Genomic DNA, 25,557 nt, shown 5'->3' on the forward strand with positions numbered 1-25,557 from the left:
GCCTTTTATTTCTTCCTATTATTTTCAGTGACTTTTTCTTTTATATCTTTATATTTTGGACACCACTCAGCACAGCGTCATGCACATACAGGATGAGCATTCAATAACTTTATTGAACAAATGAGGCATCCATTTTTACCAGTCTGTGGCACAGACATTTTCTCAGAGCTGGTCCAGGAAAATCATGGCTTAGATTTTACTTCAATAACTGCATGTAAAAGGTCCCCATTTTGTTGACATTAGAATTTTGGAGAATGGACTCAGACTTGCTTATGATTTATTATGAGGAAAAATTATTGAGTTGGGACAGTTTTTTGAAGGCAATACATAGGAATGTTAATTTATTCAGTGCTGGTCAGCCTCAACACCCCCCCACCCCAACTAATTATAAACCATGGATATTTGGAGATATATCTGACAAAAATTAATAGGTTAGAAAGCTAAAGGGTCAAACTTTATTGTCAGAGAAGACTTTATAGTGATCTTCAAAGATCTGAGTTATTGTTCAGATAATTATAAACACTTGTTGTCTTTATCTAGGAAATAAATTTAAAGGGCATGAAGGAATAAAATCAGGGATAAGAAAGGGCCTCCTGGCTTTGGAATGGGCTACTAAGGATAATAGGTATTTGCTTTGAAAGTCTATTAAAAATAGGTCCTTCATCCCATTTGACTATAATTTTAGCTTTGATGAAAGAAAAGGAAGGAAGGAAGAAAGGGAGGGAGGGAAGAAGGGAGGGAGGGAGGAAGGGAGGGAGGAAGGAAGGAGCAGTGCTGCTATAAGATAAAAATGTAAATAAAAATAGAAATACTCCTGAAAGACAGTTATTTATTAATGTCTAATATAGGAAGAACCATATTTTGAAGAATTTAGTCTGAGACGTGGGAAACAAAATGCCACAGAAAATTTCTAGTCATTGAATTTAGTGTTCATAGTGCTAGTGATATACAGTTTGCTTATTTCTCTCTCCAGGTACGTTTCCCCACATGAGAAACAGGCCTTTCAATAAAGTAGCTGTAGTTGTGCATTTTCTTCTTAGAAAAATGTGTTTCTTCTTCAAGTGCTACTTTTTCCTTCTATTTCTTGTATAATATTACTAGCAATTATCACTATTAAAGGAAAATGATACCATAGGAGGAGCTGCTAATAAACAAGTCACAGATGATCTAAACAAGAATGATTGCTTGTGAGCAGACAGTAATAGTATTTCACAGAATTTTTAAAATTAATTTTGTTTAGGTGTTTAAAATTACTTCTTTAAAGGTGCAAACAAATAGCTTTGGGATTACAGATTACAAGACTTAACCAGCAATTAAATTTCAGGCAACTCTATTAAGAACTGATGAGCAGATAATTGCTGGCTGGAGTTACAGTTGCATTTTCTGGGAAGTAGATATGAAGATGGAGTCAGATGGAGGCAGTGGCCCCTTAGGAATAATTAAACCCCTCTGAGAAACAACTTGGCAACTCAGTCTAGGAGGATGTCCTTTCATAGTATAGGAATGGAGCATTTTATAATCTTATTAGATAAAAGATCTAGCTAAAATATATGATAGAATAATTGAAAATATTCACATTTCAAGATAAATCCTGCACCACTCAATTTGGTAATTTGTATATCCAAAGCCTTAAAAATAACCAAATAACTTGTCAATTTCTATGACTTATCCTAGTATGTTTGCAGAGATTTTATATATTCATCACAACATTGTTTCAGTAGCCCAAAATTGGGGGAAGCCCTAAATATCTAACAATAGGGGATTGATTAGATAAATTTTGGTGTAGTTATATAATGGCATGTTATTCAGTCAGGCTAAGGGATGTTAAAAAATGACTCTGAAGATACTCTTAAGTGAAGAAAGACAACAGGTTATAAAATAATATGTACATTATGATCTGCATTCTATAAAAGCATATATATGTGTATACTTGTGTCCAGAAGGACATTATGGATCAAGTAGCTATCTCTGAGATTTTGGTTGTATTTTATATCTCTGGAAATCCAGAGATATAAAATACAATAAGGTCAGGTATAAGGATTAGATAAGCAAATGTACAGAAAGCCCTTGATGCAGTACTTGGAACAAAGTACATGCTTAATAAATGGTAGTTGTTTTATACTGTTGTTAAAGCTTTGTAGAAAAGCAAGAAAATGCAGATAGAACAAAAAATATCGGGAAAAAATGCACATTATTCCTAATTTCACCTCTTAGGGATAATCAGGTAAATATTTTGAAATATTTTTCTTCCAGACATTTTCCTATATATATGTGTTTATAAAAACCAAAATAGGATTATTCTCTAATACTGTATTGTAACCAATTTCACTCAGATAGAAATCAAACACATCACAAAGATTTATCTGCAGAGCACTGTCATTCCCAATGGCTGCATAGCATTACATGTTTTTGTTGAATATTCAGATTATTGCCAAGTTATTTTTGCATAAATGATGTTGTGATGGCATTCTCTATTATTTGTAAATCTATTGCTCTGTATCTTTGTGCATTTCATAATTTTCTAATGATCAGTTTCTAAGACTAGGATTGCAGAGTCAAAGAGTTTACAGATTTTAAAACCTAATTTTTATTGGACTGTTTAATTTTTGAATAAGACACACGTCTTAGTCTCTTTAAAAAAAACCAGTAAGGTCAGGTTTAATTTTATCACTCTCCCTTGTTATTAATGTCTAGACTGTAGGGGAACCATGTCTTCTTTGTTTTTGTATTCCAAGGACTATCATAGTACCTAGCATGTAATAGGTGCTTGATATAAATTTATTTAATTGAATGTCTTTGGGAAAATGAATTTTGGGAGGGGGGGTTCTAATCTACATTCAGTATCTTTCATTTATGGAACTTCCTTGAATTATTTTAATTAAGCAGTATTGGTGTAAGAGTCTACACTCCTGGGTATCCCCAACTAAAGGCTGGCTTATGGCATCGCCCCCAGGGTGTGGGGATTTTTAGTTCTTCTGTTGTCTACACAACTGAAGCAGGTCTGTGGCCTTGCTGACAACCCCTGACACCACATAGTCTCTGTCTTCTGCCCTGGCTGGCCTTGCTCTGGAACTCTTAGCTTGCTCTGCTAATAACTGAGCATCAGATGTGTGGAATGGCTGTTGGCTTCTGTTTTTGCTTACTTTTTAAATAAAATACAAAGTCTGCCAAGTTTTCTCAATATTTGGTATTTTCTATATATATTATATTCAATGATGTTTACATTTAACTTCACATCTCTCAAAATAGCAAACTATTGATAAATGTTTATATTGATAAATATTATATATTTATCTATATAAGTTTATATAGATAAATATTGTTAAATATATATTTAACCTTTTTATTTAACATATACAAACCTATATTTAACCTGTATATTGTGTGCATATATATGTATACATATATATGTATATATACACATATAATATTATATGCCTACACATATATATATCTATATATTATATATATAGATATGTAATCCATATATAATCAGATCCATTCCATTGTTGGGATTTATAAAGCTGTTCTATATGAAAATAACACTTCTAGTTTTAATTTTTATATAGAAGAATTTTATGTAGAAATAAGGAATTTTGGATTTCTTTTCCCTATACAATAAGAATTTTAAAATGTACTGAACTAGATATCACAAAGATGTCGTCTCTTGTCCCTCCTTTCTTCCTAATATATTTTAGGTGATATTATTATTTATTAAAATTTAATCAAAAATTAAAAATTCTGGAAAATTAAAATGTATAAAAAGTTGAAAATTTTCCCTCTCACTTCTGTTTCTCCTCTACTTATTTGCCACTTTCCACCATTCTTTCTCCCAACCCAGGCAGCTACTCTTGTTAATTTTTTGAATGTATATATATTATATATATCGCTACATAGTATTTTATTGTTTGGATAGAGGTCTGTAATGTAATGAGTCACCTATCGATTGACAATGTGGGTTATTTCCAGTGCTTAGCTAACACAAAGAATGATGCTATGACTAATCTTGCATATATGCCATTCAGCACGTCTACAAGTATTTCTGCAATGTAGCTTCCTAGAAATGGTAAAGCATTTGTATATCTGTCAAACTTCCTGAAGGTTGCATCGATTTATTCACAGGCCATACAGTCCACATAAGATTGCAGATTTATTCCCCCACAGCATCCCCAGCAGACGGCATCTAATTTTTGAATTATTTCCAGTCTCATTGGGTGAAGCCATATGTCAGTGTGTTTTTCAATTTGCACTTCTCTTATTATGAATAAAGTACAATATCTTGTCATATGTTTAAAGGCCACTTCTATTTTAATTTTTGGTAAAATATCTGTTTGTATACTTTGCACAATTTTCTAATGGGATGTTGGTATTTTTCTTTTTGATTTTAAGATCACTTAAGAGGGAAATTATTCCTTTGAGTGATATAACTTGCAAATATTTACTTCAGCTTGACATTTTTTCCTTTAGTTTTCTGTGCACAAGATTTTTTTAAACGTGATTTAATTTATCTTTTATGTTATGGCTTCTGGATTTTGAGTCATAGAAAGGCTTTCTTACTCCATTTTTTTTTCTTTCTTTCTTTCTTTTTTAATTTAGGCATCCTTCAATGTTTTCTTCAAGTATTTTATGGTCTTATTTTTATACTTATTCTTTGGCCTGTTTGGAGTTCATCATGCATATGGTGTGATATATGCCTACAGTTTTTTTGTTTGACCTCCAGTTGGCTGTTCAGTTGTTCAGCACCATATACTGAATAGTCTATTTTTCTCCACTGATTTTAGATGCCATCTTTATCAAACACTAGTTCTTTTATGCATTTGGATCTGTTTGTGTAGTTTTAATTCTCTTCCATTGGTTTCTATATTTATGTACCAGTAATTCAGTGTTTAAAGTTTTTGAGCCCTTCTAATTTAATATAATGTATCATATCATTAAATTATTGAGTAAAATACAATATCATTTAGCGATAATATAATGTATCATATCATTAAATTATTGAGTAAAATACAATATCATTTAGCGATTATATTGAGTAGCTACTTTGTGCCAGGTACCATTCTAGACCCTGAGGATATAGTAGTGAAAAAAACCCACAACATACCCTCTTCCTCAACCCAAAAGGCTCACATTCTAGTGGGAGATATACATATATATATATATGTGTGTGTGTGTGTGTGTGTGTGTGTGTGTGTGTGTATGTCATATGATAGTAAATACTATGAAGATAAAACAGAAAGGAAGATTGGTGATAGGGGTATGATTTTAAGCAGTGGAGATAGGGAAGGCCTCATTGAAAGGTAACATTTGAGCAAAAACTTGAAGGAGGTGAGAGATTAGGTCATGTGGCTCTCTGGGGAAATCTTCCAGGTAGGGGGTGGAGCAAACCTGTGAAATGGGACTGTGTCTGTCCAGTTCACACAACAGCAAGGAGGTCGTTGGGGTTGGCACAGTGAGCCATGGAGAGTAGAGCTGTCAGAGAAGTAATGGGAGCCACACCATTACTTGGGACCTTGTAAAAAGGCTCTGAGGGACTTACAAAGGGCCTTGTGAGGAGTTAGGCTTTTGTTCTGAAGACATTAGAAACCTTTGGAGGGTTTTCAGTAGAAAAGTAACATGATCAGACTTACATTTTGACAGGGCCACTTTGAGAATAGATTATAGGAAGACAAGGGCAGAGCAAGGAGATAAGTTAGAAGGCTATTGTATTTATTCTGGCAAGAGATGATATTAGCTTAATCCAGGTAGTAGTGGAAGAAGCCCCCAGATTCTGAACATGTTTCCAAGAAAAGTACAACGGCATTAGATAGACTGAATAAGGCATGTGAGAAAATAAATGAGCTGTCAATAAATGTCAGCTGTTACTAATCTTTCCCTGACCTCTTCCAAACCCATCCCAACAATCTGAATTAGGTGCCCCATCTCTGTGAGCCTCTATTGTAGCACTTATCACACTCCATTGTAATTGTCTCTTTTATTCCTCTTTGTATCTTTTGTGCATAGCAGTATATCTAGAACAGGAAGTGCTTAAAATTTTTTGAATTGAATAAATTAATATAGAATCTTTAAAAATTAGAATAGATACTTCCCCTTAGGATGACAGTTGGAGGCACGTGCATCCTGAGAGTGATTTGATCAAGTGATTTAACTTAATAACAATGGGTTTATTTCCAGACTTCACTTCTAATGATGATTATGGGAGAACTGGAGCCTTCAGAGGGTAAAATTAAGCACAGTGGAAGAATTTCATTCTGCTCTCAGTTTTCCTGGATCATGCCTGGCACCATTAAAGATAACATCATCTTTGGTGTTTCCTATGATGAGTATAGATATAGGAGTGTCATCAAAGCATGCCAACTAGAAGAGGTAAGTAACTATGTGAAAAATATCTGATTATGCATATGAAACCTTCAAACTATATATTTAACTTTTTACTTAATCAATCTGTATATATATATTTTATTTTTATTTTTAAATTTTATGTATTTATGTATTTATGGCTGTGCTGGGTCTTCGTTTCTGCGCGAGGGCTTTCTCTAGTTGTGGCAAGCGGGGGCCACTCTTCATCGCGGTGCGCGGGCCTCTCTTGTTGCGGAGCACAGGCTCCAGACGCGCAGGCTCAATAATCGTGGCTCGCGGGCCCAGCCGCTCATACGGCATGTGGTATCTTCCCAGACCAGGGCTCGAACCCGTGTCCCCTGCATTGGCAGGCAGATTCTCAACCACTGCGCCACCAGGGAAGCCCTCAATCTGTATATATTAATCACATTTCCACAATGGGTAAACTGTGAGTAAATAATAAAATATATGACCCCTGCTGTAAGAAGCTTGCAGAAACATAAAGAAGTTACAATTTATTTATTTATTTATTTATTTATTTAAATTTTAAATTTTTTTTACAATTTATTTTTTAAATGGTGGTCTGGTTTGGTTACAATAAAAACTCTATGAATGGTAAGAATTTTGTACACTTATTAGTGAGACAGATGTCCTCCATAGACATTTATATAGCATATATTTTTTGAAAGGTACTTCAAAATTACATAAGAGGATTTTAATTATTTTAATAACACCATAGCCTAATGAAACAAACATTGACCTCCGGTAGGGAATCAGCGATTAAATTGTGATTATATCTCATCCTTTGGCCTTGAACATGTAACCATACAACCTTTAGTGACTAATTCTCTGAAACAGAGGCAAAATTACGACGAATCACTTCGTAACAATATTGAGGAATGAGCTAATCATCTGGAAATACAGAAAGCATTCCAAATGAAGTCAGTACATGGATCTTGTACTATTCAATACATAAATTGCATGATAAAGGGTTCAATAATTATCGATGTTAATGGTAGGGAATATATCATTATGAGGTTTATCAGCAGGGAAAATATGACATTATGAGGTTTATTAGTAGTATTGCCTGAATAATGATCTTGATTCAAAATCACTATCCTTGGTAAATGGCATTTGACATTAGTAGATTCCTTTAAATCAACTTTTATGAAAAAAAATTGCAGTGGAATAAAATGAAGCTTAAAATGCAGTGCAAGAAAAATAGAAAAAAGGCTAATTGTGGATTAGATAGAAACTGCAGTCCTTACAAAAGAGGGCTACATCCTTGAACAAATGGCTTTTTATGTATGTACTGACTTATTCAACAGTAGTTTTTAAAAGCTCCATTCTCTTATTTTTCATACACCCTGAAAGCATAATAAAAATGAAAGCTATCCTGAAAAATACTGGATTTACCTTGAAGAAATATTCTTCATTCCTCAAAAGCTCTTCTTCCAGGGATAGTATTTCAAAACCTAGAGGTTGGAACACTCATTAAATTTGTTATAAAGAATCTGCGTGTTTCTAGAGAATATAGATATTTGTCTAGGAGGGGGCTAGGATGTAGGACTGATAGTGAGTGCCCTGCAAGATAAATCATGGGCTCTCTTTGTTTATTAGTGGCAAGGTGTTGGCAGGTTTCTGGTAGGTTTTATTTTTTGCTTTGAATATATCTTTTCCCATAGAAATGGTTTTATAATTGGTGTCTTGATTCCCCCCAAGTAAACCTATGAAAGTATATTTAACCCAAATATGGCATAGCTATATTAGTAGTAGTAAATTCAGAGGTATAGGTACCTAATTCATAGAATGAGCATTTACTATCTTCTGAATACTGTGCTAGGTCCTGAGAATGCCAAGTTGAATAAGATGTAGTCTATTTTCTAAAGAGTGCATAGTAAAGTGACCTGTATTTTAATGAATGGTTGTATGGTATGTGAATTATATCTTGATAAAACTGTTAAAATAATGAAAGAAAGAGGATAAGAGTAAAAACATATTATTCCTTTTTTTTCTGATTCCATGGCCAGCCTTAAAATTATTTTTAAAGTGTATAATCCTTTTTTTTTTTTTTTTTTTAGTATATTCTCAAGGTTGTACAACCATCACCACATTTTCAACTCCTCTAAAAGAAATCCCGGTTAGCAATCAATTTACATTCTCTCATACCTAACTCGTCCACCCAGCCCTAAGCAAACTTTTGTCTTTAAAATATTCCTATTCTAGATATTTCACATAATTAGAATCATACAATATATGGTTTTCTGTGCCTAAATGAACTTTTAAACTATAAGAAAATAGGGAGTCTTAATTTTGAAAACATTTATTGAGACTTGCTGTATTTTATGAAAATATGAATAGAGCAAGATCTATATACTGCGGAAGTTCATGGGCCAGTAGGAAAAAAAAATCAATAAAGAATGTAATGGCTGCTCTAATAGGAAGAAAAGAGACATTTCTATAGGAGTAAAAGGATGAAGCTGAGTCTACTAATGTAAGGAATAATCTCCAGAGGAGGCACAAGGCTGATGTCCTCTGATGGAATGATTCCCTGTGGAATTCTAATGGTGACAAGAGTGAAACTTATGGCGTTGGAGGAATTTTTTTGATTAAGAACATTAGAGCTGCCAATAAAGTAGAGAAGATTAGGTTGATATGAAGAAGTGAAGATTGATGAGTGATGTTCCCTGGATTGTTGAGAAAATTAAATGCGATAAATAGGTGCCTAACACATGTGGTACAAATTAGCCATTCAGTAAACAGTAGCTCATTTCTATTTCCTTTGGAGGTGGAGAATACTGCTAGAGAGCATGACGTAAGATAAATGTGTCTGAGACCCTGTTCTTGTTAGTGAGTACTGTGGAAAAAGGTGGGGTTTGGCGTAATTGAAGAGAACCATGAAAAATCATCAGTATCAATTTTGATGCTGACAAAAGCAGTTTTAAGAGAAAATTATAAAAGTGGTCATCTATAGCTGGTCTACATGACCCAATCAACAAAAGTTGGAGTGTTCTGTGGAAGAAAACAGTTGGCATACGATCCTGAAGGTCTGGCGTGTAGGCATATTGGTTCCATGCTCCAGAAATGGCCACAGGGTTGGGAGGTGGTTCTAGTTTCTCTGTCCCTTTCAAACCCCACAACATGACTTCTGTGATTACCAGACACCATTCACTGTGGTGGAGGCAGGGTGGGTACCAAATGAAAACCTTATTATTCCTTTACTCAAAGAAAACATATGCAAAGAGACTATTTCAGTATAATATAGCAAGCGTTGGGCTAGAAGTGCTCTCAGGCACTACAGAAGCCCAGCTGAGGGAGCTTCTCAGGGAGGCTTTCTCTAAAAACAGACACCTTGAAGGATAAGTCAAAATGGAAAATATATTCTGGACAGAGGAAACTGCATGAGCAGAAAAACCAGACATGAAACCACTTGGTTTGCGCGGGGAACCACAAGCATCTTGATAGAACGAGAGTGTTATTGGGGGACCGTGAGTGGGGAGGAATGAAGCCGGAGGGCCATGACTTGGGAGCCTTGAAAACCAGTCTCAGGAATTTGGTCTTGGAGAGCTTTAATCAGGGAAGTGATGTAATCAGCTTTGCAATTCAGATATATCTCTTTGGCTGTGATATGAGAAGCAGAATTAAGGTGGACATGATTCGAACCTTTGTGGATTAGCAGAAAGAACAGAGATTTTGAAACCTAATAGAGCTGGGCTACTGAAGAAAGTTATTTAACCTTGCTGTATACTGAGTTTTATCCTCTGCAATATAAGGATAATATTACCTATTTTATAGGGTTTTGTGGATTTTTCTGGCACATAGAGAGTACTTAATAAATAAAACAGCGATTATTATTATTAGTAGTTGTAGTACTTTTTGCTATTCTGATTAGAAGGAGGAAGACTAATAGGAAGCTATTTCAGTAATCCAGATAATGTCAATGATGGACAAGAAGAGACAAAAGTATCAGAGTAATTATGAGAAGATAAGGAATCCCTTATTTGTATACTGTTCAATATTTGCATCCTTAGGAAAGAGCATCAGGAAAAATGAGCCTTTGGGAAAAAGTGAATATTTCTTTCCTCTAGATATTAGAAGAGAAGAGAAATTGGTTTAGGATTAAGGATTCCTTGCATAACAGGAACTGGAAAGAGGTACAGGTAGAGATGCTATGGGTTTAGCAAAGAAGGATGTGGAGGTCAGTTACATAGAACTAAGATGTCTGATCAAGCAGAGGGATCACAGGTCTTGCTAACAAAGTACCAGTGGAGGACACCACTAGATGGGTTTTAATAATGACGATGTTTTCTGTTTTTTTATTGTACAATTCACTCTTCATCCTCTTTGCCTTAAAATAGCAAATAAAACACTTAGCTTTTTATTTTTAATAGTCCCTGAGTCCCTGCTCCTTTCTGTCCTGCTGACTTTTGCAACTGACTTAGGTCTTCCTAGTCATCTTACGATAGGCGAAACCATGCAGCATCTCCTAAATTCCTGTACTTTAAACTGGCAAATGTAGTAAGTACAATGAGTACATTAGTATATGATTTTCTCTTCTCTTTACTGAATGTTTCCTGTATGCTGTTATCTATCCAACTACATGGTAAATTCCTTGAGAATAGTGATTCTAAAAACTTTATTTTGGGATACTCCACCAAGCACATTGATAGGGAGAAGGATAAATTCTTGCTGGATGACTGTTTCAGAAATATTTTGAAGTAGGCATGTCAGTTGCAAGAATTTTGCTCAGAAAATGTTCTTTTCTGAGCCTCACAGTCTCAGAGTTTGAGGAGACAATTATACAACAGAAAGTTTTTGCTGGGAGTGACAAACATAATTAAAAGTGCTAGACTATCCTGGCAGTCAAAATCAAGTTTCCCCTATTTTCAGTGACTTTAGAGTTTCCGATTTTTGTTGTTGTTAAACAACTGTTCCCGCCTTTGAAAGAGGCCAGTGAGAACCTTCCAAAATGAAGGTTTTATTTTTTTAAGCATTTGGTGGAGGAGTTTTGAGCACAGGAACACAAAATACCTACAGAATCCTTGAGGGTTAACACCTGGTGTCAGCCCAGCACTCCCTCAGCGTGTTCTCTCTGTGGCCCCTATCACCAAATACAAACATTCATGATTCAATAGGTTTTCATTTTGACTGCCAAAGCTGATCTGTTTCTTAATGTACTACATCTAGACTTGGAACTGTAGATGAGGCGGAATATTTTCTTCATCATTTTTGTGTTTTTATTCAACTTTGATATCTACAAAGCACTTGAGTGTGTAATGATGCCTGGTGTCATAGGAGTAGGCAGGTAGGTGCAAATTCGCTTGGATAGGAAAAAGCATGCACAACATAGTTCACATAGTTTTCTGATTTCAGTCTGTGGTTGAAAACTATTCAGCCAGTGGGATTGAGTGAAGACTTTATCACAGGGAAGGGCATGGAGACAGTGCTATGCTGATAGAATAAATTGTAACAAGCAGACACGAGAAAGCAAGTCCTGTTCAGACTCTTCACCTTTAGGTCTCCTCTTTCAGGAACTTCTCCATGTCTTGCATATATGTCCTACTTTGGATCTAGATTATAGTAGAATGGATTTCTAGACAAATTAATAGTTAATTCTTAAAAATACCATTTTGTATCCTTGTGCCCATTAACTTATCCTCCAATGTTTTCTTTCCACGTTCCCAAACTACCCTTAGAATCCTCCTAAATATTTGTGACTTTTGTAACCAGCACTGAAGATTTTGCTAGCTCAAAAAGAGGAATTAATATAATTGGGCCCCCATTAATTTACTTATCCCGTAAGGAGATTATAATCATATTTTGTCATTGAAAGAGTGACAGGTTTCACTGTCCTCTTGCCTTGTAAAACTTTCCAGAATACCGCTCCTTTGCCATTCTCCAATATCTTATCCTATGACACTGCCTCACAACTGACAGCAACGGATCCCAGGCAGGCTAGTGTTTGGGTACCAAGTAATTGGACTGTCTTTCTTCAGTGACTCACTCTCTTGTAAAAGGACCTGGTTTGGAGCAGTAATTGGCTTTTGTAATAGTGCATGGTGGAAGGTGGGGTGGGGGATGTGAGAATAGGTCCGAGGCTAAGGATATGTAATTGGTTTTCACAAAGCTGTTGCAGTCCTTCGGTAACCACAAAATGGTCGTCATTAGGTAAATATTTGTCACGGCCATTCATTACATACACATTGTAATAAAAATATTTACTGTGTAAGTTGAAGAAGTAAAATCTGTTTGTGTTTTCTATTCCACTAGACAGTTTTCATATTTAGTCACTAGAAGAAAAAAAAATTAGGAGGGAACTTGGCAAGAAATTACTAAGAGAAAGAAATCTTGGGAGGGAAACTGGCAAGAAGTATGAAAAACTTGGGAGGGAAGTAAGCAAAGAAATGAGTTAACAGCTGTGCTGGAAAATAAATTCCATCATGCAGATACCACAAGACTAATTAAATTTGAATTTGACCCCTGGATCTTCAGATCTGGCCAAAACTAACCTGCATTGAACAGACTTAACCTTTGGGTGGTCAATCCACCATTGTAGGAGAATTCAGGAATGTTCAGTTGTGAGATCTGTAAATAAAATGGTGCCACACAAATTAACATTTGCATTCAGTAGTAGCCAAGATATAATAGACATCCAAAGCAGATATTCGAAACACACTGAACTATGTCCCCTAAACCAGAATAAACCACACTAAGTGACTGTACCTTGAACCACCTGTCATTTTCTACTGATTGATAGGTAATTAAGTTTGAAAGCACTCCCATTTATTTATTATAATATGAAGCAAGTACATTTATTTAATAAAACTGTGGAACCAAACAGGAACACCATAGAGTTTCCTGAACTAGACTATTATTTCACTTCATTTGAACCCTGGAACTTAAAAATAAATACTAGCTAACATCCATTGGGAGGGCATAAGTCAGCATTGCTCTGCTAAGCATTTTTGCACACCTTGGTCCATTGAATTTTCACTTTCTAGTTATCTAGTGACCACTTTCCCTAGAGTTTACAATCAAAATGAAAATGTGCTGAATTCTAAAGGTGTGAACTAGGGTTTAGCAATTAAGATTACAATTCTGGAACTAATTATTAGCTTAAACAAATGGGAGTTCTTGCATCTCTAAAACCTGAATAACCCTAAGACTGCCCCTCTTCCTAAGATGTGGGCAGGTCAACAGAACAGTAGTATAAAAGTTGAATTATAACTGTCTGGGACCAAGCTATCTCATGAATAGATAATGAAATTAAGATATTTAGGCCAGGCCTTCATATTAAAAAACAAAAAATCATTAAGTTTTCCAAAGGTCAAAGCCATGCTGTATCATTATATATAGGGGATGTTTCATCCCTTTTGAAGAACTGGGATACTGGACCCTACACTCTTGGAATTTTCCATTTTGTAGTGATGGCTAATTAAACGAGATCAAGAGAAGAGTTTACACTTATATTTTAATAGAACTTTAGACTTTAATAGAACCTTAGAACTTGGTAATGTTCATAAATTCCTTTCCAGGAAGGGAAACTTGGGTTTTCTAAAAATTGAGCATAAGTATTCTCTAGACAAAAATAGCCCTTGAAATAGCAATTATATTACCATGAATATATTTCAGAACCAAGTCTATAATACCTAATTTTTATTTAGAAGGTTTAATTACCCTTGATTCAAATTTCATAAATTAAAAAATTGATTTCAATAAGCATTTGTTGAGTTTCTGCTATGGACACAGTATATGTTAGGTACTCTGAATGCTGCCTGCAAGTATAACAAGGGTCCTGTCTGTAATGAGCTTTTGACTTACAGATTTTTTAGGGGGGGAAATATATATATATATATATATATATATATATACACACACACACATATATATGAATATATATATTCACTCATGTAGTAAATATTTGTGAGTGCAAACATTAAACTAGGGACTGCGTCAAACTCTGGGAATTACTGGTGAAAAAGGCACAATCCCTGTCCTCAAAGGTCTTTCATTCTGGTGGAAATGAACAAGTAAAACCAGTGCAGTTTGTTAAGTTCTATGATATTGGTTAATACCGGGTACTTATATGGTATAGAGAAGCAGCACTTAATCTGGTCTTAGAAGGTCAGGTGAGGTTTCCCTGGAGGAAGTGACATCTAAGGTGAGAGTTGATGGATGAGTAGGAATCATTTGAATGAAGAACAGGGAGAACATTCCAGAAAGAGAACACAATGTACAAAGCCGGGAGCCAACAGAGAACATTGTACCTTCGAGGAGCTGTGGCCAGTTGTGTGTGGCTGGGGTGTAGGATGAAATGGGCTGGAGTCAAGTGAGAGCACTGCACTTTCAGGGAAGCTCTAGGTAGTGCAGCGAAGCTGGGACCTGGAAAGGAAGGGGTATATGATGAGAGCTGAACTGGGAGAGAACAATCAGATCGTGGTTTCTGTCTCCCCACTTGCCAGCAATTAAACCAAATAGCCACAAGAGGCAGAAAGGGAGAGTCATCCACACTTCACTTTCATGTTTCATATACCTGGGGAAATCCAGTTCTCATGCAGCGGTTTAGCTGCAAGAGGAGTCGGCAAAACGTGGTGCTTAGTGGGAGCACAGGCCCCTTGGGAGGGGAGCAGGTGGGTCCTCCATGGTTGCTTTTCTTCACTGGAGGGAGTGCCATAATAAAAACAATATTTTAGGAAGATTTATCCAGTGTAACATGCAAACTGGAGGGGGATAATGGAGATGTGGATAGACATTTATGAAATATTGTTATGCACATTTTAAAGTGTAAGAAGTGAAAGTTTGAGAGACTTGTTGAAGATCACGTCTCATAATTGATGGGACCAGCAAGAGAATCCAAACCTTCTGACTTCTTCTCTTTTTTGCTATACTCGATTAGGGTTGTTGCCTATTAGAAACTCCTACGACTTATGCATTGAACATTGCAGACTTTGAGTTAGGACTTCAGGCTGGTTAATGTCACTATGATTGTAACAGTATTATTAAACCATTGGGATTATAAGTCTGCCATTTGTGAAAGAGAAGGTTATGATAACAAAGACTTGTGAACTAACGGCACTGAAAATTTCATGACATAGTTTTGAAAAGTCTTTGGAGGATATTTATTTTCATATAATTGACATATCAAGCTACCATACTCCTAAATTCCGTACTCCTGGATCTTGGGAAGACCACCTATACTAACACACTTGAAATTTAAATGTCAGAACATTTCTTCCCGTATCTTCTCCCAAATTGTCTTCTTTTCTTCTCACCTTGGGGCAGAATCTCTTCTTCATGCCTCATGACCTAAATTTAAAACATGGAGGTCCAAGTAGGTGGGCAGTCAGCTCAGGGAAGGAAGCCTTCTCAGGGCAAGTTGAGCAGCTGGTTTTCTAAAATGAGCTCTTGAGAGAATAAGGATCTTGGTAGGATTACTTCAGAGGTGATGGGTGAGGACGTACTGAAGCCCATCTCCTGAGGAGCCCTGGTTACTAGGGACCTGGGAGACCTGCGAGGAACTCCAGAGCAGGATCAAGTGCAAGATAACACAGTAATGTGCCAGTGAAACTCTGAGAAAGGAGTACTTTCTGGATGCTGGATTTGTCCCAGCATCTTGGGTGGGTAGACCTGGAAAAGATAGTTAAGGAATGAGTAGGTTCTTAACTGCCAATTCTTAGACCAACTGAATTAAAATCATCTAGAGAGCTTTTAAAAAATCGATTGTTAAGAATCATTTCAGAGAATCTGAAATCTGGAGTCCAGAAATCTGTCGTTAAATGAGTCTAATGTAGAGCTAGAACACAATAAATAAGATTCTTTGTCTCGAGTATCTTTTCTAACTTCCTTGGGGACACTTATCCCAAGACACATTAAAGCACTGCATTTTACAGCTCTTCAAGCTATGACTAGAATTACATATATGCTCACAAGTTCATACATAAAACCATGTATGTATATATATGTATATATATGTATATGAATGTTAAACAGTAGTTTAATATTGACGACAAAAGACCGTAATATCTATTATAATAGTGCTTTTTGTACTTTTGTTGGGTCCAATAACAAATATATTGGAATTCGAGTTTTCTGCTGTGAAAACTTTTGGTCAGTACCAAAACCCAGTGAGAGAAGAGTTTTTATTTTTCAAGTTGATAGAACGTTCTCACTTCTTAAGCTTTCTAGCAAGGATTAATCTTTAGCCAATATTTGTAGGTACAGCTATTTGTAATCAAGTTTGACTTAGGCCAACAAACTATCTTCCCTAATGAACAGAACTCCAGTTTTTAATTTATAGAATTCATTCATGTATATTCCCTGCTTTAGAAGTTAACCTCCCTCTGTGGATGCATATCATACAGAGCTACATCCACAGTTACAACAGCTGTGTGCAGACATGGTTAATTCATTTTTTCTCTCTATACAGTACCTCTTGGCGTTCTCACATTCTCTTCTTCCTCTCTTCTCCCTTCCCCTTCCCTCTGTTCCCCCAACACTTCTTGTCTCCTTCCTCCTTCTTGCCTAGTTTCCATGTGCATAAAGCATAATACAAGTGCTTAGTAATTATTAAACATTAACAACAGTGGCATTAACTGTCTAATGATTCACTGTTAAAGACATGCCTTATTGAATGGCATTACTTCTGAAGTTCATGTTCCCTCAACCCAGGCTGCTCACCGTCCTCCCTTACCACAAGCAGCTGTATTGTCAAGGTTGTTCTGAAGAGGGATAAGACGGCCATAAAACAAGGTTTATGGTGTTTTCCTATCTACAAAGTCGAAGGAAGCTCAAATGTACTCAGCAAATATTGCATAATTACATAGGACCATTAAATGTAACACTCCACCCTTTCTTTAAAGTTCTCTCTCTCTCAATATAGTAATACCCTATACCATTCCTCTATGTTCAAGTCAGAGTTGATGAGCTTTGTATTAGCAGTTCCTCTTTAACAGCTTCTGGTTTGTCTGGCTCAGTTGAATAATATCAGGGTGAAGAAATTTAGGTGCATTTTAAAAAAGTAAAGTGATACACATTTGTGTGAAAAGTGTGTTCATAACATTGAGTATATTATATACTTTTTAATAATAAAATAAGTTAATCTTTATTGAACATTTATTATAATATTACTTTGACCCTCTCTGGTACTCTTTATCTAAGTATTTTCAAGTGCTTTACAATCTTAAACAGACTTAATGTATTTTGTGCGCAGAATCCTTTGAAGTTGATATTTGCCTTTCTGACCAGCATGTAGTAAAGGAAGTTAGCCAAAAGAACAGGTATCTATTCAAACAGGCATAAAAATCACAGGTTAAAAATCACAGATTCCTGCACTCTGCCCTAATTCTTCTGAGTAAGAATAGGTGCAGCATTTTTAAACAAGCTCCCCAGGTGATTCTGAAATAATTGGTCCAGGGATCACACTTTGAAAACCAATGATCCAGATATTTGATTTTATCTGTAAATAAACTGTGATGAGAAAATTATTAAAAACTGAAATGGCAGTGTAGGGTGGTTACAGAGAAAGATTTTTCAGGGTCTCCTTCAACAGGAAAATTAACTGATCACAATTTTTAGAAGTTTATATTTGATTTATTTTAAGATTTAGGTTTAGAAAAATCTCAGTAGTTAATTTTTATATTAGAAATCAAATCATGCCCCGTATCTTAATTCCAATAAATGATTTCCTCCAATAATTTTTATGGGTAACTCCAAGAGAACTCAAGAGAAGTTGCAGTGCAAGTAAAGAGAAATAGAATTTGTCTCTGGGTGCAAAGCTTCTCTGAGCAGCACATGCTCTTACGCTGCTTTTTAAACTCATGATAGCACCAAGGCTGAAAACCAACACCCTTAAGATAAATATAGCACCAGATTGGAGTGCCCTTAGTAATCAGCAAAGATAAATGTTTAACAGTGTATACAAAACAAAGTGTTTTATGTTAAATCAAATAGAAGCTAAATACTAATAAAGAAATCTCCAAATGAACAATACAGTAATCAGAACAAGTACTCACATTAGCAGCAGGATATTGGTGTTATTAATGCATCTGATCTTAAAATAATGGGCTTATTCACAATTCTCTTCAGCCTACCCCTACTATTTTGTTTCACTTCAATCTCGGCAGCTTTCTAGTACTTATGATCTTTGAGGTACTTGTTAAATTATCCATATTGACACATTTCTCTTCATAAATGGTTTCAGTCCAGAAAAGGAGGCCAAGTGCATTGGTTCAGAACATCAAATCTTTTTCAGATGCAGGAATCTCTTATTTTCGTGCTTTTTCAAGGTAATCTGCATCACTAGCATCTATTCCAGATAGGAAACATTCATATGACGACATCCCTGTTTTCTTAACTATATTGTTAGAGCCCTAGACGAATTGTAAGAACATTTCACCAAATCCTCAAGTCCATTCTCTAGTAGGTCTGTGTCTTTATTCCCATCCTGCCTGGGGAGGGGGAAGGGTAAGCTGGGACAAAGTGAGAGAGTGGCATGGACATATGTACACTACCAAATGTAAAACCAATAGCTAGTGGGAAGCAGCCGCATAGCACAGGGAGATCAGCTCTGTGCTTTGTGACCACCTAGAGGGGTGGGATAGGGAGGGTGGGAGGGAGAGAGACGCAAGAGGGAGGAGATATGCGGATATATGTATATGTATAGCTGATTCACATTGTTATAAAGCAGAAACTAACACACCATTGTAAAGCAATTATACTCCAATAAAGATGTTGAAAAAAAACCAAACATTTCACCAAATCCTTCTCACCATGATTCTTCCATAAACCCCAAACTTCAGGCAATCACTGTTACAAATGTGATATGTACTTTTCCAATCCATTTAAATGAATTTACACCATATATATTTATCTATAAACAATACTTAATAGTTTTGTGTGGCTTTAAAATTTACATAAATGGTATAATTTGTACACATAATTCTTCAACTTGCTTTCTTTGCCCCAATTACCTTTTTGAGGTATAGCTATGCTACTTAGATGTAGAAATTTATTTCATCCTTTTAAACTGCTGTATGGTGCTTATGTGTAACATTTTATTTACTCTGCTATTGATGAATATTTAGATTGTTCTAAGATTTTACTTAGCACTGCAATGACAATCTTTGAATATTTCTCTTTGCACATGTGTAAGAGTTTCTCTGGTGTAAACAGATGAATTGTGGTGTCCTAGGATATGTATGTACATTTCCAGTATCACTAGATGCTGCCAAATTGTATCTTAAAGTAGCTGTACCGATTTACACTACCACCAGTCATTTATGAGCGTTCCCATTTCCTCAATCTTTGAAAACTCTTGTTATTGACAGAGAGTTTAATTTTTGCCATTCTAAGTTGTAAGAAGTCCTATCTCTTTACTGTTCTAATTTGCAGTTCCCTGATTGCTTGTGAGATTATATTTGTTAGCCATTTGACTACATATCCTTTGCCAATTTTTTTGGTAAGATTGTGGTAGCTGTGAGATGTGCCTTATACACCTCTGTCTTAGGGAATGTAATTGAATGAGGGCCCACTGCTATGAGTTAAAATCCTTCACTTTCAGAGTTTGTCTTGAGACTACACCTTCCCACAAATGATTGAGTGTGGCAGGGATACTGAAGCAGATTTGTGTCTGAAAGACATGGGATTTATTTATTAACGGATTTTGGCTCAGAGACTCCCAGGTGGCTCTGTCAAACCTTGCTTAGATTGCAAAGTGTTCTAATGTCTTTCCATCTAACCTTCTGTCCTTCTCTCCTTCACTTGGGTTGGAACTGCATTGAGGTCTGACAGCTCTCCCAGCCTTCCTTGCCTCCTTTCCTGTTTTCTTTTATACAAGTATTTCCCATAATAAGATAATTTCGTGTTCAGTACTTTCTTGGTATCTGCAGCTTGGAGGGACTGGACTAAAACAGTTATATGCATTGCATTACTGTCCTTTAGGGATGGGAGGTAATGCAATGTATGTTTTGTTCTAGAATCTTTTGTTATAGAAAGTTTTTTGATTTTCATATAATGAATTACATCCATATTGTCTTTTATGGTTTGTTCTTTATCTTTAAGACAATCCTTTCTAATACAAATCATAAAAATATATTCTTGTGTATTCTCAATATTCTTAAAGTTTCATTTTTTCCATTCAGGACTACAAACCATTGGAATTAATTTTTGTATTTGGCATGAGCTAGGGGTCTAATTTTATCTTCCAAATGGGGATCCATATGTCATGAGATAATTTTTTGAGCAGTTTCTCCTTTCCCTATAAACTGTCATTCTAACACTTTTATGCTAGGTTCTGATCTATGTGTGGGTTTGTTTGTTTGTTTGTGGAATATTCTGTTCCGTTCATCTGTCTGTTTATTCTCCATCAGAATCTACTTTTCTTTTTTTTTTTTTAAAGATTGATTGATTGAGTGATTGATTGCTATGTTGGGTCTTCGTTTCTGTGCTAGGGCTTTCTCTAGTTGCGGCAAGTGGAGGCCACTCTTCATCGTGGTGCGCGGGCCTCTCACTATCGTGGCCTCTCTTGTTGCGGAGCACAGGCTCCAGACGCGCAGGCTCAGTAGTTGTGGCTCACGGGCCTAGTTGCTCCGCAGCATGTGGGATCTTCCCAGACCAGGGCTCGAACCCGTGTCCCCTGCATTAGCAGGCAGATTCTCAACCACTGAGCCACCAGGGAAGCCCCCAGAATCTACTTTTCAAATGACGGTAGCTTTACCATTTAACTTTATTTATTATTTTGGGTTAACGAGTGTGCTCTGGTGACATATCCCAGTATCTCAAGCTGGCCAGAGAGATAAGTTGGGGGCAGACTTGGTTAGGTTCGATGAGGAAGACACAAAGGTTCTCCCAGGCATGAAGCCACATCTCAGCTCAAAATCCAGCTCTTTCATTAAGTTGTCCTTGATAGATTATAGATTGTAAGCTCCCGAATGCAGGGGATTAATCTTAACCATCTCTAAGTTGCCTAAAATACTTGCTCACTGTTTGGAACATATGCCTATAATAATTTAAACCTGTCCTGGTTCCCAAAGCATAGAGCAAATTATAACCCTGCCCTTGCCCTTGAGAAGCTCACAGTCTTTGAGGGTAAACAGACAATTAGTAAGAAAAGAGATGAAAGCTCTTATAACACATAGGAACAGAAAAGTCATGACTAGTTGTCAAAAAAGTCATGGAAGACTTTATGGAGGATATTAAATTTTTATTGATTTTAAAGGAATTTGCCAGATAAAGAAGTAGAGGAAAGCCATTCTAGATAGAGGGACCGGCAGGTGCAAATAGTGAAAGATATGGTAAATTTGGAGAACAATAAAACTTTCGTGTGGCTAAGGGTCAAGACGTATTTGGAGGAGTGCTGGGAGGTGAGTCTGAAGAAGTGAGCTGGGAAAAGTTTTGTATGCCATCTTTCTATTTTTAGTTTTTTAATTAATTTATTTATTTTTTGGCTGCGTGGGGTCTTCGTTGCTGCACACGGGCTTTCCCTCTAGTTGCCGTGAGCAGGGGCTACTCCTCATTGCGGTGCACAGGCTTCTTATTGCGGTGGCTTCTCCTGCTGCAGAGCACGGGCTCTAGGCATGCAGGCTCAGTAGTTGTGGCTCATGGGCTCCAGAGCGCAGGCTCAGCAGTTGTGGCACAGGGGCTTAGTTGCTCCGTGGCATGTAGGATCTTCCTGGACCAGGGCTCAAACCCGTGTCCCCTGCATTGGCAGGTGGATTCTTAACCACTGCGCCACCAAGGAAGTCCCTGTATGCCATCTTTTAAAGTTTGGATTTTATTCTGGAGTTCACAAGGATCCAATATATTTTTGGTCGTCTGTTTTATGATGTTTTGTTTTAAGCAGGGGTGTGACATGATCAGTTTGATTGAATGAATTTGAATTGTTTAAAGTAATGTGGATCATACGTTCTTTGGCCAAGCTATCCGCTACCACCTGAGAAAAAATATGACTTCTCCTATATTTTAGGGTCATGGGATATCATTGTATCCCATGAATCAGCTCTCATTATGTTATGTTAACAGGATTGAAGAGGATAAACCTTTGGAAAGTGAGACAACTTGATACTTAAGAACTCCATATCTTCCACATATGTTTTATTTTTTTTTTGATAAGAGAACTAGTAACCTAGTTCAGAAGGAAAATATCAATAAACATCCCCTTTTACTTATGCAGAATTCACTTGCTTAGCACCATAATAGTGGATGATAGAGATCAAGCTGAATAAACACATGCATATATGTATGTATACCATACATATACGTGTAAATAATATACGTATACACACATCTATGTACATCTATACAGATGTATAAAAATGCAATCTATATGTGTGTATATATGTATGTATATTCAAATGTATGTGTGTCTATACCCCAGTCACTATAATGAGTATTTTGGATGGCAGTTGTGATAACCTCTGGTTAGATATACTATAGTTACCAAAGAAAATATTTTATACACCATTAAAATATTATTGAGGAAAGTACTGCTACCGGATAAAGTCTTTTTTAAATTTTTATTATTTATTTATTTAATTTTTAAAAACATTTTTATTGGAGTATAATTGCTTTACAATGGTGTGTTAGTTTCTCCTTTATAAAAAAGTGAATCAGTTATACATATACATATATCCCCATATCTCCTCCCTCTTGCGTCTCCCTCCCTCCCACCCTCCCTATCCCACCCTTCTAGCTGGTCACAAAGCACCGAACTGATCTCCCTGTGTTACGCGATTGCTTCCCACTAGCTATCTATTTTACATTCGGTAGTGTATATACGTCCATACATACACTACCACTCTCTCACTTTGTCCCAGCTTACGTGTCCCCCTCCCCTTGTCCTCAAGTCCATTCTCTAGTAGGTCTGCATCTTTATTCCCGTCTTGCCCCTAGGTTCTTCATGACCATATTTTTTTCTTTTTTAGATGCCATATATATGTGTTAGCATACGGTATTTGTTTTTCTCTTTCTGACTTACTTCACTCTGTACGACAGACTCTAGGTCCATCCACCTCACTACAAATAACTCAATTTCGTTTCTTTTTATGGCTGAGTAATATTCCATTGTATATATGTGCCACATCTTCTTTATCCATTCATCTGTCGATGGACACTTAGGTTGCTTCCCTGTCCTGGCTATTGTAAATAGAGCTGCAATGAACATTGTGGTACATGACTCTTTTTGAATTATGGTTTTCTCAGGGTATATGCCCAGTAGTGGGATTGCTGGGTCATATGGTAGTTCTATGTTTAGTTTTTTAAGGAACCTCCATACTGTTGTCCATAGTGGCTGTATCAATTTACATTCCCACCAACAGTGTATGAGGGTTCCCTTTTCTCCACACCCTCTCCAGCATATATTGTTTGTAGATTTTTTGATGATGGCCATTCCGACTGGTGTGAGATGATATTGCATTGTAGTTTTGATTTGCATTCCTCTGATGATTAATGATGTTGAGCATTCTTTCATGTGTCTGTTGGCAATCTGTATATCTTCTTTGGAGAAATGTCTGTTTAGGTCTTCTGCCCATTTTTGGATTGGGTTGTTTGTTCTTTTGATATTGAGCTGCATGAGCTGCTTGTAAATTTTGGAGATTAATCCTTTGTCAGTTGCTTCATTTGCAAATATTTTCTCCCCATTCTGAGGGTTGTCTTTTGGTCTTGTTTATGGTTTCCTTTGCTGTGCAAAAGCTTTTAAGTTTCATTAGGTCCCATCTGTTTATTTTTGTTTTTATTTCCATTTCTCTAGGAGGTGGGTCCAAAAGGATCTTGCTGTGATTTATGTCATAGAGTGTTCTGCCTATGTTTTCCTCTAAGACTTTTATAGTCTCTGGCCTTACATTTAGGTTTTTAATCCATTTTGAGTGTATTTTTGTGTATGGTGTTAGGGAGTGTTCTAATTTCATTGTTTTACATGTAGCTATCCAGTTTTCCCGGAACCACTTATTGAAGAGGCTGTCTCTTCTCCATTGTGTATTCTTGCCTCCTTTATCAAAGATAAGGTGACCATATGTGCGTGGGTTTATCTCTGGGCTTTGTATCCTATTCCATTGATCTATATTTCTCTTTTTGTGCCAGTACCATACTGTCTTGATTACTGTAGCTTTGTAGTATAATCTGAAGTCTGGGAGCCTGATTCCTCCAGCTCCGTTTTTCTTTCTCAAGATTGCTTTGGCTATTCGAGGTCTTTTATGTTTCCACACAAACTGTGAAATTTTTTGTTCTAGTTCTGTGAAAAATGCCATTGGTAGTTTGATAGGGATTGCATTGAACCTGTAGATTGCTTTGGGTAGTATAGTCATTTTCACAATGTTGATTCCTCCAATCCAAGAACATGGTATATCTCTCCATCTGTTGGTATCATCTTTAATTTCTTTCATCAGTGTCTTATAGTTTTCTGCATAAAGGTCTTTTGTCTCCCTAGGTAGGTGTATTCCTAGGTATTTTATTCTTTTTGTTGCAGTGGTAAATGGGAGTGTTTCCTTAATTTCTCTTTCAGATTTTTCATCATTAGTGTATAGGAATGCAAGAGATTTCTGTGCATTAATCTTGTATCCTGCTACTTCACCAAATTCATTGGTTAGCTCTAGCAGTTTTCTGGTGGCAGTTTTAGGATTCTCTATGTATAGTATCATGTCATCTGCAAACAGTGACAGTTTTACTTCTTTTCCGATTTGGATTCCTTTTATTTCTTTTTCTTCTCTGATTGCTGTGGCTAACACTTCCAAAACTATGTTGAATAATAGTGGTGAGAGTGGGCAACCTTGTCTTGTTCCTGATCTTAATGGAAATGGTTTCAGTTTTTCACCATTGAGAACGATGTTGGCTGTGGGTTTGTCATATATGGCCTTTATTATGTTGAGGTAAGTTCCCTGTAGGCCTACTTTCCGGAGGGTTTTTATCATAAGTGAGTGTTGAATTTTGTCGAAAGCTATTTCTGCATCTGTTGAGATGATCATATGGTTTTTCTCCTTCAGTGTTAATATGGTGTATCACATTGATTGATTTGCGTATATTGAAGAATCCTTGCATTCCTGGGATAAACCCTACTTGATCATGGTGTATGATCCTTTTAATGTGCTGTTTGATTCTGTTTGATAGTATTTTGTTGAGGATTTTTGCATCCATGTTCATCAGTGATATTGGTCTGTAGTTTTCTTTTTCTGTGCCATCTTTGTCTGGTTTTGGTATCAGGGTGATGGTGGCCTCGTAGAATGAGTTTGGGAG

General features: G+C 36.3%; 1 protein-coding gene across 1 annotated transcript in view; it reads left to right on the top strand.

Moving 5' to 3' along the window:
- The window catches only part of CFTR (CF transmembrane conductance regulator), a 233,003-nt gene that overhangs the window by 112,066 nt on the left and 95,380 nt on the right, over positions 1-25,557 (top strand). The window contains exon 14 of the mRNA XM_068549816.1: positions 6,172-6,363. Coding sequence (XP_068405917.1) covers positions 6,172-6,363 — 192 coding nt within the window. The remainder of the gene's footprint in view (positions 1-6,171; positions 6,364-25,557) is intronic.

Source organism: Eschrichtius robustus, chromosome 8, assembly GCF_028021215.1.
Source record: "Eschrichtius robustus isolate mEscRob2 chromosome 8, mEscRob2.pri, whole genome shotgun sequence".
Lineage (NCBI taxonomy): Eukaryota > Metazoa > Chordata > Mammalia > Artiodactyla > Eschrichtiidae > Eschrichtius > Eschrichtius robustus.